We start from the raw sequence: 14514 nt of genomic DNA, 5'->3' as shown, positions 1-14514 counted from the left end.
GACAACAAAGGCTGACAATTATCCCAAGTGTCGTTTCCTAATTTACATTCGTATCATCGCTGTAATATTGTTATGCGGTTGTCACTTAAAAGTAAATTTAAAATTACGTTAAAGTACGAGTATTTTATGTTATCAGTTGTGTAATTGGTTGACGTGTTAGGGAAGTGAAACATTGACACTCCTCCAGGTAACTTGCAACTTAAGTGGCATCTAGTTACAACAGGATGTTTCTTCTTCGTTATTATAGAAGGTGAAAGTCAATAGAACGAGAGCAAAGTATATCCAATCAAAAATTAATTTCTCTCAGACATTGAGAATGTGTCGTAATGATGGAGTAATGAGAATAAGTTACATTGACTCGTCTGTCATTACACTGTTAAGAAAGTATAATTTCTAAGGTCCCTAAGGTCATGTTACACCCAGCTAAAGGGAAATAAACAGGTAGGTTAAAAATTTTTGTAGGAAAGGTAAATACAGGTATCAGGGTGGAAACAAAAATATTGTATGTTTGTGTGGTTTGAAAACATTTGGCATCATGGCATCAGTAACTTCTTGGCTTCTGGAGCCGAACCGGAATATTGCTTGATTTTACGATTCGCTGGACGGCATTGGATATGTTAATGGCCGCAGACGACCATCCGGCTAATGGTGCTGTGTCCATCGCCATTCAGACATCTATACCACTTGGGACATAGCAACTGGAGTAGCCACCTAAATATGTCACTGGTTGCTATAGAAACAAGCCGTGCTGCTATTTTGCACACAATTGTGTCTAGCTAATGATAGTGCTTTTAGACCTGCTGCAAAGAGTAGGCAGAAAGGTCACTTTTCACCGGCTGGATTAACGAAAAAGAAAAAACGATATTTCTGCCATTTTTCGAATTACCGGCTCAGATGAGTCTAATCCGACTTTGCAGCTCGCTCCCCCTCTTTAAATCGGCAAATAAATATATAATCGGCCTACCACACTGTTCGTCATTTTAAGTAGAACAGACTTGATAGATAACATTTCGTAACGATAGTTTCTTCGCCCCATCACGTGATCGGGTAGGTCACCTTGCAGTGACGTCATGCGACAAGCCATGGGTGACATTTCCCACGTTCACCTGGATCCTAAGCTTTTCCTGTTCTATTGGACTGGCTTCACTTAGTTTCTCGAGTGGATCTTTTGTGATTAAGTAATTACCATCTGGACGAAGACGTCTCCTAATAAGGTCCCTAACTGCGTTCATTTTGCACGGAGTTTGGACATTACGCGACTAATTTTCTTCGGTTCGTCTCCAAGTTAAAATGCTGTGGAGTCAATTGCTAATGGAATTACTTTGTTTATAAAAGATTTCTTAAAGCTATAATACTTAAGAATATGTAAATAAAATACCAAAGTATCATATATAAAAATATGTCCAGCTCATTTGGCAATCGTGATAATCATTTTTTTATGTTTAATAAACAATAACATTGTGTGAAGAACTTAAATTTTTCAATCATTAAATTATAGCGCTTTGGGAAAAATTGCTTTTGTTTTCATTTTCAAAATGTCAACTACACGTTACTAAATATTAATCATGTATTTTTCTGATGTATTCTATATTTTTTTATTATTATTTAAAATCAAAGTGTTAGGGGCAATAATTATTAAATAAATAAAAATGTTTCGGATGAAAAGATAAAAAGCCAAATGCTGCAGAAAGTATTGGAAAGCAAATAGGAGGAATGCGATCGGCATTCTTGACGGTATTGTTTTCTGTAGTTTTATATAGGCCTGTTTTTATTTTCTTAAAATGCGATAAAATACGATAACGTGAATCAGAATTAACGATTATGAAAACATTATCTTGTAAAAGCGATTGCTTTTAAGTGGGTCTGAAGTTCGTTATTCTTATCAAATAAATTAATGCGTAAATGATTAATTAATGAAAATGTTTTTATGGATATAATTTGCTTGATGACTGATTATTGGCATTTTTTTATAGAGTCAGTTGGAGGTGTCCACGATGACGTAGCACCATGGAAGCCGAAGCACCAGCAGCGGCCATGGACACTGGTCAGGGGAGGGACAATCATGTGCTGGTAGAGAGGAGTTTACCTCTCCCTCTCAATTCCTGCTCGTCCGATCAAGTGGACTCAACATCCGGGGATCAGAAGGCATCGCGACCAAGTCACGAAAGCAGAATGTCCCCTGAACAGGTCCAGTGCAGTACCAAGGTGACCCAATGTGGTAGTTGTAGGACGGAGTTCGACACAAGCAAGGCCTATTTGGAACATGTGTGTTGTGGCGAGGCCCGTCCTTGCAAGAGAGGAGATGGACAGCAAGATGGGTCAGACAACAGTTCAATCAGCGACGTTGAGAACTTCACGGGAAAGATTGTTTATAATCCAGACGGTTCTGCATATATCATTGAGGGTGCCGACTCCGAATTGAGTGACGACGAATGCAGTTTGGATCTACCTCAGCAGGAAGGATGTATTGTGGACGCACGAGGTGTCACACCCTCCCCATTCAGGGTGTTCCCTCAAGTAGTGAACGCACTACACATCTCTAGGAACCCTGCCCTCTACAGTGCCCTGTACGGTCAAGCGTACAGCCTCCTACAAGAGAAGAAAAAAGTTCCTGAAGTTCCCGTTATGCATAGTTATAGGGTTTTTACAATGAGAGATAGACAGGCCACCGAAAGTGGCACTTCCAATGACGATACGAACTTAGGGTCGACCAAACACTCTAGTAAAATTGATAAATCTAATTTCCCTATTTTGGACTACGCCACCGTACCTATCAAACCAATACTAATGTGTTTCATTTGTAAACTATCTTTTGGATATGCCAAATCGTTTGTTGCTCATGCAGTTGGTGAGCATAATATCACACTGGTTGAAGAAGAAAGAGAGGTTATGTCTCAGAAAAACACTTCGGCTGTAATCCAAGGTGTTGGAAAAGACAAAGAACCGTTGTTATCATTTTTAGAACCTATTCCTACATCATCAGCTCAGGTCATCGGGTATCCAAAATTTTCGAGCGCCTATTACGTCCCTAACAGCTCATGTCCTAGTTCCTTTGCATCAAAAGACCCAGTGACAACAGTGTTCCTAAATGCTGTAAACACAGCTGTGTCCAGTGCTATGAGGGGTGGATACAGCGCAGCAGTGACCACACTTGTGTCAGCCACGTCGAGTCCAGTATCATCATCGATGCCTGAAATAAGTGCATCTAAAAGTTCCTCACTCACCAGACATACACTGGGCGGTCCAGACTCAGAAGTCCTAGCACCCGAACTTGAAGATCTAGCGAATATCGAGAAAATGGCCAAAGCAGCTGCTGCAGCAGCTGCCGAGGCATCGGGTACCAGACCTCCATCATCACCCATGTCTGAAAAACAACACGAGAAGGAAAGTTCTCCTAATGGCCACATTGAAGAAACTGATTCATCTGATGTCAGATCAAACCTGTTTGCCTTTGGAAGTGGTAATCTAAGTAGACTGGAGCGACCTACCAGCACCGGCAGCACTGATAGCACCTCTCCTGGTGTACGGATGTCCCCTAAAGGACTGATAACACCCAGTCCTGTTGTGCCTACATGCCATTCGCCTGCACCATCGACAAGTAGTCCTGTTTGTGTTCAGCATCCTGAAGGAAAGCCCAATGGGGTGGAATGTTCCAAATGTGACATGGTTATGGGTGTCAATCGTTCCTTAGGCACTCAAATGACCATGATGCATTCGCGCAATTCGTGCAAGACGCTCAAATGCCCAAAATGTAATTGGCACTATAAGTACCAAGAAACCCTCGAAATTCATATGAAAGAAAAACATCCTGAGAATGAAATGAGTTGCATTTATTGTCTTACCAATCAACCTCATCCGCGTCTTGCACGAGGGGAAACTTACACTTGCGGTTATAAACCGTATCGTTGTGAGGTGTGTAACTATTCAACCACTACCAAGGGCAACCTTAGTATCCACATGCAGTCAGACAAACACATTAATAATGTTCAAGAACTGCAGAATGGCAACATCAGCACCGATCATATGCTTCAGCCTCAGGGTCTGCCAGCTCCGCCACTTCCAGACCCTATGAAGAAAGCTCCCCCTACTAATAAACCAAAGGCCACATGGCGGTGTGACGTGTGCAATTACGAGACGAACGTGGCGAGAAATCTGAGAATCCACATGACGAGCGAAAAGCACACTCACAATATGATGGTTCTGCAACAGAATGTCAAACATATGCAGCAATTCACTGCCTTTCAACAGGCTCAGGCTCTCGATCCTCTGTTTCAGTTCCATCCTGGCCTACTCCTGCCCTGTGATGCTCAGCTGCAACCAGAAGCTGCCTTAGCTGACATGGCTTATAATCATGCTCTGTTGATGATGGCAACCCAACAGCAGCAGCAACAACAACAGCAGAGAGCTATGGCGGCAGCAGCAGCTGTAGCTGCTGTTAGCGGGACGGGCAAGAGTACTCTAGGACCGCCGATAAACGTGGGCAGTTCTGTGGACATGGAACAGGGGGATACTGCGCTTCGCACAGATGTTCCTTACGACGATTCACATAAATTGTTCCAATGCTGCGTTTGCAATGTATATTCGGCAGATAACATCGAGAACTTGAATCAGCACATGCAACAAGATAGAACTTGGCAACGCGAAGAAGAAGTACTAATGGCTGTGGCTGGAAGCTACATTTGTAAACTGTGTACCTACAAGACGAACTTGAAGGCTAACTTCCAACTTCATTGCAAGACCGATAAACATCTTCAAAAATTACAACATTTCAACCATGTCAAAGAAGGCGGTCCTGTAACGGAATGGAAGTTGAAGTATATGAATGTTAACAATCCTGTACAAGTAAGATGCAACGCATGTGATTACTATACAAACAGCATTCATAAATTGCAGCTTCACACAGCCAATCCGAGGCACGAAACTAGTAGTAAATTATTTCTACATCTCCAAATTAAAGAGAACTCTCTAAACATTGAAAATAAATATTATAGTTGCAAGTTATGTCACTTCTTTACACGAACCAAGCTTAATCTCATTCAGCATGTTCACTCACTCCGTCATTTAAGAAATGACAATATTCGGCAAATGCAACTAAAAACTGAGGGAAGAGATGTTACTGAAGACATTTTTCTGGTCAAAGAATACAAAGGAAACGAAAAGATTATTTTTGATGCTGATGTTGGTGAGTTTAGCCCTTTTTTCCCATTTGTTTCTCTTTCAAGGGTGGCTTGTTCAAAAATAAACCTATCTCGACTACTTAATATATATATATATATATAATATATAAATATACCGCTGCTATTCTATAAATTATAACCGAGACGTGTTTATATATAATTTTACTTGTTAAAATATAATAATTTATTTACACTGTTATAAAAATACCCCTGATAATTTTTATAATTAGTTGCAATCATTTACAGTATTAATTAGGAGACAGGATGATGATTCAAATCGAATCTTGTATTATAACAACGAGGGAAGTTAAATAAAAATTTAACGGATATATAATACAAAAACAGTAGATAAAATTCTAAAAGTAAAAGCAAAAATTTTAATTGAAAATAAAACTTTTATTTTTTTATATTCTAAGAAGAGGTGTTTCTTTCCGTTACGTATTGTATTAAAATTAACTTATGCAACTAAATACTTGGAATTATATATGTATACAGTCAAACCTCTCAATAGAGGTCACTAACGGAAACATTAAAACTGGCCGTTGTTTAGAGGTTATTATGTATAAATGTCCGTTGTTTAGAGGTGATCGTTGTCTAAGATTCAACCGTATATGTATATGTATATATATACAATTAATCTTTTGATAATACACGAATTCATCCGAGTAAAATTTACAGATAAGTGCATTTACTGAGACGAATTTATATTCCGTTCTCACGAAAGAAAGGGAAAAAAAAAGATGTAAAATTCAATATTTTCGGGGTAATAATATTTTTCTTAATACTATTTCCCCCCCCCCGATTTAAAAAAATAAATTTTGCACTTTATTTAACCGATCGCCATCGAATATATATCTTTATATATAAGCGATTAAGTATAATTTTTAAGATTCGATTTGACCCAAGAACATTATTTTGTCTAAATGTGAAGTTTAAAAATTCTGTTAAGAGCCATTTAGTTAGTGATTCATGAAATTGCATATAATTAAAAAATATACTTCCTTTTTTTTATATTTTTTTTTTGCTCAGTCATTACTCAAATGTCTTCCAGTTGTGTTTCCATCTATTATTGCAGACGTTTGCGAGCGTCAGTTTCATTAAAAAGAATGTGAATTCCTTTATTCTTCACAATGTTATATTTCCATTATTATTAAATTAATGAAATAAATTTAACTAAATTTCCTCCCCCCCCTTGCTTGTGTATTTTCGTATTTAGTTTTATTCTGCATGATCTGAACAGCGTAAGAATAACTAGTTTTGATTCTTTTTTAAATAAATAAATTAATTATCTATATATGGTGCATATACTCATTTAGGTGTTTGATAGATTTACTTCGTATTATTACATTTCTTTCTTAACGAAAAGTGCATATTTAAACTAGAAAATTAATTTTTAGCTACTTCGACAATTTGTGGGACTGAATGCTCGTTAAATTAGCATGCTCCTATAAGAGCCTCACATTAAGAAATTTAATAGAAATCAGATTCCTCCTGTTGGACAAAATTAAAGCATTTAATGTTACAAGTAAAATTGGAATAGATTTTTTTTTTTTTTTTCTTTCTTTCTTCTTCTTCTTCTTCTTCTTCTATTTTATTTTTAAACATCAATAACGAATGCGTTTCTTCCTTTACTGATTTATCTCAGTACGTTAAGGATCTTAAAATAATTTAAAAAGCATTAGGATGTTATATTATTTTATTTTAATTTTTTTTCTTTTTCGGAAAATATTTTCTTTTAATTTCCAAATATATAAAACTGCACATTAATAACAATTAAAAACTTCAAAATCTCGAGCTGTTTTCCGAAATTAATTAAAGCAAATTATTTTTCTATATTATTAGTTTCAAAGGGGGGGAAAAATTGGTTTTCTAACCATTAAAATTTATTTTGTTTAAAAATTACTTTCTTTGTTCTGCTTTTAAGAAATAAAATCGGTAAATGATTTTCTTGTAGAGAGAGAGAGGAAAAAAAAAATTAATTTACAAATTTAATCCACCAGCAGCATAAATATTCTTATATCTTATTGTGTGTATTTACTAATTATCTATTTATAATTAATTATGAGTTAAATACTGAAATTTTATTATTATTATTATTATTATTTAAAATAAATAATATACATTTTAATTAAGTATATTGTACATAGTTAATTAAGTATAAATATATACTTTGGCCTGTATACAGTATAATGTTTGAAAAGATAATTATATAATTATTGTAGTTATGCACAGTGCTTTATATAAATATAATATTATCTTTTGATGTAATTATAATGATTAAAAATGTATTTAAAATATTATTTAATATTGCAGTAGGGAAGAAAATTTGAAGGTGTGTTAAATAATTCTCAATATTTGAATTTTATTTTGTGTAATTTCAGATACTTTACCCACTGAAGTCGAAGAGAAAACTGAAGAAAAAGCGGATTCGTCGAGTAAAATGGACGAAGCTTCAGCTTCTTCTTCAGCTTCAATGTTAAAACAAGCACTTCTTGAAAATCCTAAAGAAGCCGCTTCAACAAGTTCCGCTGATGATGAAGTTCATTCCTGTCCTTTCTGTAACTTTACCTGTAATAGCGATGCAAGACTCCAATCGCATGTCGAATCTCAACACTCCCAAAAAACAAATATGATTTCCTGTCCTCTTTGTCAAGAAAGCTTCAGTGAATGGAAACAGTTAGAATCTCATCTGATGGAAGTCCATCATGTGAATCAAGAGGGCGTTCAAAGATTACTTTTAATGGTAGATCAGTCTGATTGGATCTCTTCGGGTAATAAGCAGAGTTCGTTTGACGAACCTTCCGATTTAAAATCTAAGCAACAAGAAGAGGAAAAAGAAGACGTGGAGGAGAAGAATGAAAGTGAAGGAGGAGAGAAAGTTGGTGGGGATGACGTATTTGATGAGTTACCTTGCTCTGGCTGCACTAAAATGTTTAGTAATGTGGACGATTTGTTTAGTCATCAAAATGAACTTGGTCATTTAGAATTGAAACAGACACCTCGAGGTCCAGGTTATCTTTGTTGGAAAAAAGGATGTAGTCAATATTTTACTACTGCCTTAGCTTTGCAGATGCATTTTCGTGAAATTCACGCTCAAACGCCTCCGCTAGCAGTATCTGAAAGACACGTTTATAAATATCGTTGTAATCAGTGTAGTTTAGCGTTCAAAACGCTGGAGAAACTGCAACTTCATTCGCAGTATCATGCCATCCGTGCTGCTACTCAGTGTGTTTTATGTGGTAGAAATTTTAGATCAGTAGCTGCTTTACAGAAGCACGTGGAAAGTTTTCATACCGACATGAGTAAAGAAGAATTAGATCAGTATAAAGCTAGTCTTGCTAACAATCCATTATTAGTTGGAGGAAATGGAGGCGGGGTACTAGACCCTCAGACTACGGAATTGCTTAAGAAAGAGAGCAATCGAGATGATGAACAACAGGAAGAACAAGCGGAAGCGATTTGCAATCAAGATGACATTTCTCCTGAAGCAGAAGTAGATGTTCCAGAAGCGGGTGATCAGGGTAGTAGTGATGGTCCTAAGGATCAAGAAGGACTGGAGGACTATATAAATAGCCAATCTGTCGCAGAAGATAGTTATAACGATCCTACAAGAAAGTACAAATGCCATAGATGTAAAGTCGCCTTCACTAGACAAAGTTATTTGACCAGTCATAATAAAACTTTACTGCACAGGAAAGGGGAGAAGCTAAGCTATCCGATGGAAAAATACCTTGATCCGAACAGACCATACAAATGTGACATCTGCATGGAATCATTTACTCAGAAAAATATCTTGCTCGTTCACTATAATTCCGTCTCTCATCTTCACAAATTAAAACAGAGCATGAAAGAAAGTAGCAGTTCCAGCACAAGTAGTACAACAATTACTACGACTACGGCCAGTATTAACTCAGCTACTACTACATCTGCAGCTTCTACAACTAATACCACGAATACAACTAACACTAATGATTCCTATAACAAGCCATATAAATGTAACATTTGTAAGGTTGCCTACAGTCAAGGATCAACATTAGATATTCATATACGATCTGTTCTACACCAAACTCGTGCATCCAAGTTGCATGAGTTGGCAATGACTGGACAAGTTGATTTAAATGTTCCTCTGATCGAAAAACCTGAACCAAATCAGGCTCAGGATACAGCAGAAAATATACAATGTTCCTCTACTACTATGCCTCAGCTAACTCAGGTGATCAGCCCATCCACAAGTGTTCCTTCTAATACACAGATTCCTAAACTCCCGGATATGTCTGAAGTTCCTCTGAGCAGCACAGCTACCACGGGATCAACTCCCGTTACTAGTGCCTCCCCTCAACTATCAGTTCCTCCAGATCTCGCATCACTGCTGCCACCTCACAGTGCTCACTTACCTGTTTCCTTATCTTCCCAACCTATCCTCAGCTGTCAGCGGTGCAGTGCTATCTTTGTTTCTCAAGAGGCCTTGCTCCAACATCAGCAACTCTGTTGTTTATTTTCACAGCCGTCGCAATCTTTATTGAGCAGGGTATCAGCCATTACAACAAATTCACAAATGCCTCCAATACCTGGCATCACCCCGCCTCAATTGCAAGTTTCTGATTTATTGCAACAGAAAGATGACCAGGACCAATCAGTAAATTTGTTATATCCTCCAGAATTCTTAAGTTTAAAGCAACATCCTCCTCAATTAAGTCCTCAGTTAACTCAGCATCTTTTACGTGCTAAGTGCCAACAGCAACAACAGCAGCAGCAGCAACAACAACAACAACAACCCTTTCCTCGCAGCAAACCGCTCATATACAAACATTTGCTGGAGAGTTTTGGGTTTGATGTTGTAATGCAATTTAATGAATACAGGCAAAAATATATGCAGAAAGATGATAAGAAAGAATTGTTAGCTTCTGAAAAAGTTATATCTGAAGAAAAAGAAAAAACGAAATCTCTCGATATTGATAATGAAGTAAAGTTTAAAGATACTGATCTACCAGAAATAAACAGATCTGTATGCACGAAATGCTTGAAAGAATTTTCTAGTATTTGGGTATTGAAGGCACACAGAGAAGAAATTCATGGGCAAATTGTCCCCGTCGATTTAGTGGAAAAATTTGCTGATGAATTTCGAATAGAATACGAAAAACGAGTTGCTCAGTCACCGAATGCCCAGGATGAAACTGGTAGTAATACTGATGTTAGTTCTCCAGCTGTATCTGCCGAGACGTCTGTCTGTCCAACACCATCTCTACAAACATCCTTGGCTCTTTCTATGTCAGCCACCCCACCAACTGTATCACTCGCTTCACAGTCTTCAGATGTTAATTCTACTGCCAATCAGATGGCGGCTCAACTACAGTTCAATCAGCTTCTGATGAGTATGGGACTTGGTATGGGATTGCCTATGGGCATGAACATGCCATTTCCTGCCGCAATGAATTTACACCCTCCTCTGATTCCTGTCATGATGCCTCCTCCATTAGATCCACTTATGGCGTCAGCATTTAGCCATCCAATGATGCCTGGAACCGTTGATCCCAACTTTTTCGCAGCTCAGCAAAAGCTATTACAACAGCAGCAGCAGCAACTGTTACAAGCGCAGCAACAACAGAAAAGGGCTAGAACTAGAATCAGTGATGAACAATTGAAGATTCTTCGTGCTTATTTTGACATAAACAACTCTCCAACCGAAGAACAGTTAGTAGAGATGTCAGAAAAGTCAGGATTACCTCTCAAAGTAATTAAACATTGGTTCAGAAATACTCTTTTTAAAGAACGTCAGCGCAATAAAGACTCTCCTTATAATTTCAGCAATCCTCCTTCAACATATCTTAATCTAGAAGAATACGAAAAGACTGGTGAAACCAAAGTAGTTCCTATATCTAAAGATGATAACAATCAGAATGGTAACCAAAGCGAACAGAGTAGGTTCAGTAGTGCCGATGAAACAGATTCCTCTCAAGAAGGTAAACTGAAACAAGAAACATCCAACCATTCGATCATTTCTGAAGAGGATGCATCTGAGCAAAAATTGGAAGGACTTTCTCTGTCTCATCCTTCTGATCCTAGTTTGATGACAGCATCTTTAGCCGATTCAGTAAGGTTAGCAGATCCTTCTTCATCTTCCCATCCCTTACCGTCTTTCTCTCTTCCCTCCTCAACATGCACGTCTCCTTCCCTTGAATCTGCTAAATTAACAAACACTGTTTCCTCCAGTGGTATGTGCACTCTCACCACAAACACTTCAAACACATCTTCGGGATCCGGAAAACGAGCAAATAGGACTAGATTCACTGATTATCAGATAAAGGTATTACAGGAATTTTTTGAAACAAATGCCTATCCAAAAGATGATGATTTGGAATATTTATCCAAGATGCTGAATCTAAGCCCTAGAGTTATTGTTGTATGGTTTCAAAATGCAAGACAGAAAGCTAGAAAAGTATATGAAAATCAACCCCCTGTAGCTACTGATGATGATAGTTCAGGAAAATTTCAGCGTACACCAGGTTTAAATTATCAATGCAAAAAATGTCTACAAGTCTTTCAACGTTATTATGAACTTATTAAGCACCAAAAAAGTTCCTGTTTTAAAGATGAAAATCCTCTATCATCACAGTTAAAGCCTCTGCCAACTACAGAAGAAAAATCATCATCGCCTACTTCATCATCAGCAACAGCAAGGTCGCCTGAAAAATTTGGTCAGAATGGCACATATCGCTGTGACAAATGTAGTTTAGCATTTCCGAGATCTGATCTGTGGAGAGAACATCAAATTGTTCATATCATGAATCCTACATTGTTTCCTAATTACTCATCAAACTCATCCTTTGGCATTCTTCAGTACGAAGCACAACAGCAATCCAATCCTAGTAAAAGAAAATTATCAGAAGAAGAAGAATCAAAGGAATCAGTGGAACAACCAAAAGATAAAAGATTAAGGACTACGATACTTCCCGAACAACTGGACTATTTATATCAAAAATACCAGATGGAAAGTAATCCTAGTCGCAAAATGTTAGAAAATATTGCCCGAGAAGTAGGATTGAAGAAAAGAGTAGTTCAAGTGTGGTTCCAAAACACCAGAGCACGCGAGAGAAAAGGACAATTTCGTGCCCACCAACAAGTAATTCACAAAAGATGTCCTTTTTGCCGTGCTCTGTTCAAAGCAAGGTCGGCTCTGGAATCTCATCTTGCCACAAGACATGCTGATCAGTATACAAAAGGTGACATCAACATTGATGCCTTGCCCGATGGGGACGCCGATTCGAACCAGGAAGCTCCATCCGCGTCGGGCAGTGGAGGAGAGGAAAAGGGAGCATCCACTAACGTGCCAACATCCTCCTCGTCTTCTCCCTCGGTACCATCGACGTCTGCTGAGTCCGTTCAAAATACCATGAAAAAATATTATGAAGATTCATTGAAAAAGTATTTGAACGATTTGTGCAATACAAGCAAGGAATCGAGTTCGATACCTGCTGATCTCACCTTAAAGCAGACGAAACCTGGGGAAAAAAAAGAAGGAGGGGATTGTCCCCTTGATCTGAGCAAGTCAATGAAGATGTCACTTGATCTGGAACGCAGTCAAGATGATCTACTAACTAGTTTGAGTGATAAGAGCATGGACGACGGATTCTCTCGTTCAATTTATTACGATGACACCAGATCGGAAACGCATTCCGAATCAACCGACAACATGGAATTGGAAGATGTTTCCTATGAGAGTAATCCAACGTCTCCTGCTCCGTCTCACTCACCTAGGGGAAGTGGAGCAAACAAGAGATTCAGAACGCAAATGACCACTATGCAGCTGAAAGTGATGAAATCGATCTTTGCTGATTACAAAACGCCATCCATGGCCGAATGTGAAATGTTAGGTAGAGAGATTGGTCTACCGAAAAGAGTTGTTCAAGTATGGTTTCAGAATGCTCGTGCTAAGGAAAAAAAATCGAAACTGGCTTTTGTTAAGACATTCGGACAGGAGATGGAAGTTGCCAAGCTTCCCGAGAAGTGCAAATTTTGTAACGTGAAGTACGACACGAAATATTCAAATACCATCATGCAAGATCACCTGTTTTCTAAAAGGCACATAGACCAACTGAAGGCCCATATCGACAATATGAAAAAATTGACTGATACGCAAGATGCAACTGAACGTTCTGAGATCTCAACTCCAGGGACGAATGCATTAGAACAGCTTGTTCAACAACAAGAATTCGAACGTGCAAGTAGTCAAACCAATCTTATGCAGCAACTTCAAATGATGGGTCTCCAGCAGATGGCAGGTCTCCCCATCCCAATGAACCTTCCTCCATTTGGACAAAATGCGAGTATGTTGGGTATGTCTCTGGGATCTGGGAATAGGGAAGCTAAAGGAGAAACTGCGACCTCAAAACAAGACAACAATAATGGCGGAAACGAAGAAGAATCCAAAAGTCCAACAGAACATTCCAATTCGCAGTCTGTCCAAAAACATCAGCAACAATCATCACCTCAGCAACAGCCACAACAACAACAGCAGCAGCAGCAACAACAACAACAACAACAGCAGCAGCAGCAGCAGCAGCAGCAACAACAACAACAACAACAGCAAGAAGGCAGAAAGAAAGATGCGACCCAGATCCAAGCATCCCAGGGAAATCCAGTAGCGAACCACGGCATGGATTTTCCCCTACCCACCAGCGAGGCAGCCAACCTGTTTCCTTATATGTATACGGGATTTCCTAATTATTACAGTGGTGTTCCTGGCTCCTTGTTTCATCCAGCCATGTATCAAGGTAGGAGTGATGTCTGAGTGCTCTCTATATCCCATCCCCTCATCAAGTGATGTTGCCATACTGTACATGTTATTTATCATTACAATAATTTATTAGTCATTTTTTGTATCACGATGTGGGGTTAGTACAAAACAGGCACAAAAAGTTCCTGACAATATCTCGTGGAATGCATCTGTTTGTGGTGAACTGTATACCACACATTCGTTCCTACAGGCCTGTCCGATATTACTTGACCCTACAGCGTCTTTGTGCATAAGGATGTGTGGGTGTATATACAGTACATAGTTTTTGGAGCACTTTAATCTCATTAAGCTAATTTTTTTAAATAACGCTTAGCCTCGACATTTAAAAATGACATCAAAAATTTACGTGTAAGGACTATATCAAACGTGTATAGAAATAATTTATAAAAAAAGAAACTGATTTAAAATTTGTGATGTCGTTCTACTTAGAAAAATGCATTCATTGATCGGAGGCTAAGTTATATTTTTATGTGTCGACTCAAACTGCCTTGCATGTATAGGGAATGGTAGGCTTTTATCGCAATTCGTCATACTGCTCAGAAT

General features: G+C 38.3%; 1 protein-coding gene across 6 annotated transcripts in view; it reads left to right on the top strand.

The window, feature by feature from the left end:
- LOC136971603 (zinc finger homeobox protein 4-like) overlaps positions 1 to 14514 on the top strand; it is a 66440-nt gene that overhangs the window by 22694 nt on the left and 29232 nt on the right. For all 6 annotated transcript variants that reach the window (XM_067266074.1, XM_067266072.1, XM_067266076.1 and 3 more), the window contains 2 exons: positions 1974 to 5182; positions 7559 to 13948. In XM_067266074.1, coding sequence (XP_067122175.1) covers positions 2008 to 5182; positions 7559 to 13948 — 9565 coding nt within the window. In that variant the 5' untranslated portion in view covers positions 1974 to 2007. The remainder of the gene's footprint in view (positions 1 to 1973; positions 5183 to 7558; positions 13949 to 14514) is intronic.

This window comes from Centruroides vittatus, unplaced genomic scaffold, assembly GCF_030686945.1.
Source record: "Centruroides vittatus isolate TY-2023 unplaced genomic scaffold, ASM3068694v2 contig_2634, whole genome shotgun sequence".
NCBI classification, from domain to species: domain Eukaryota; kingdom Metazoa; phylum Arthropoda; class Arachnida; order Scorpiones; family Buthidae; genus Centruroides; species Centruroides vittatus.
Note: the sequence above shows the minus strand (reverse complement) of the source record. Positions and strands in the feature narration are given on the sequence as shown.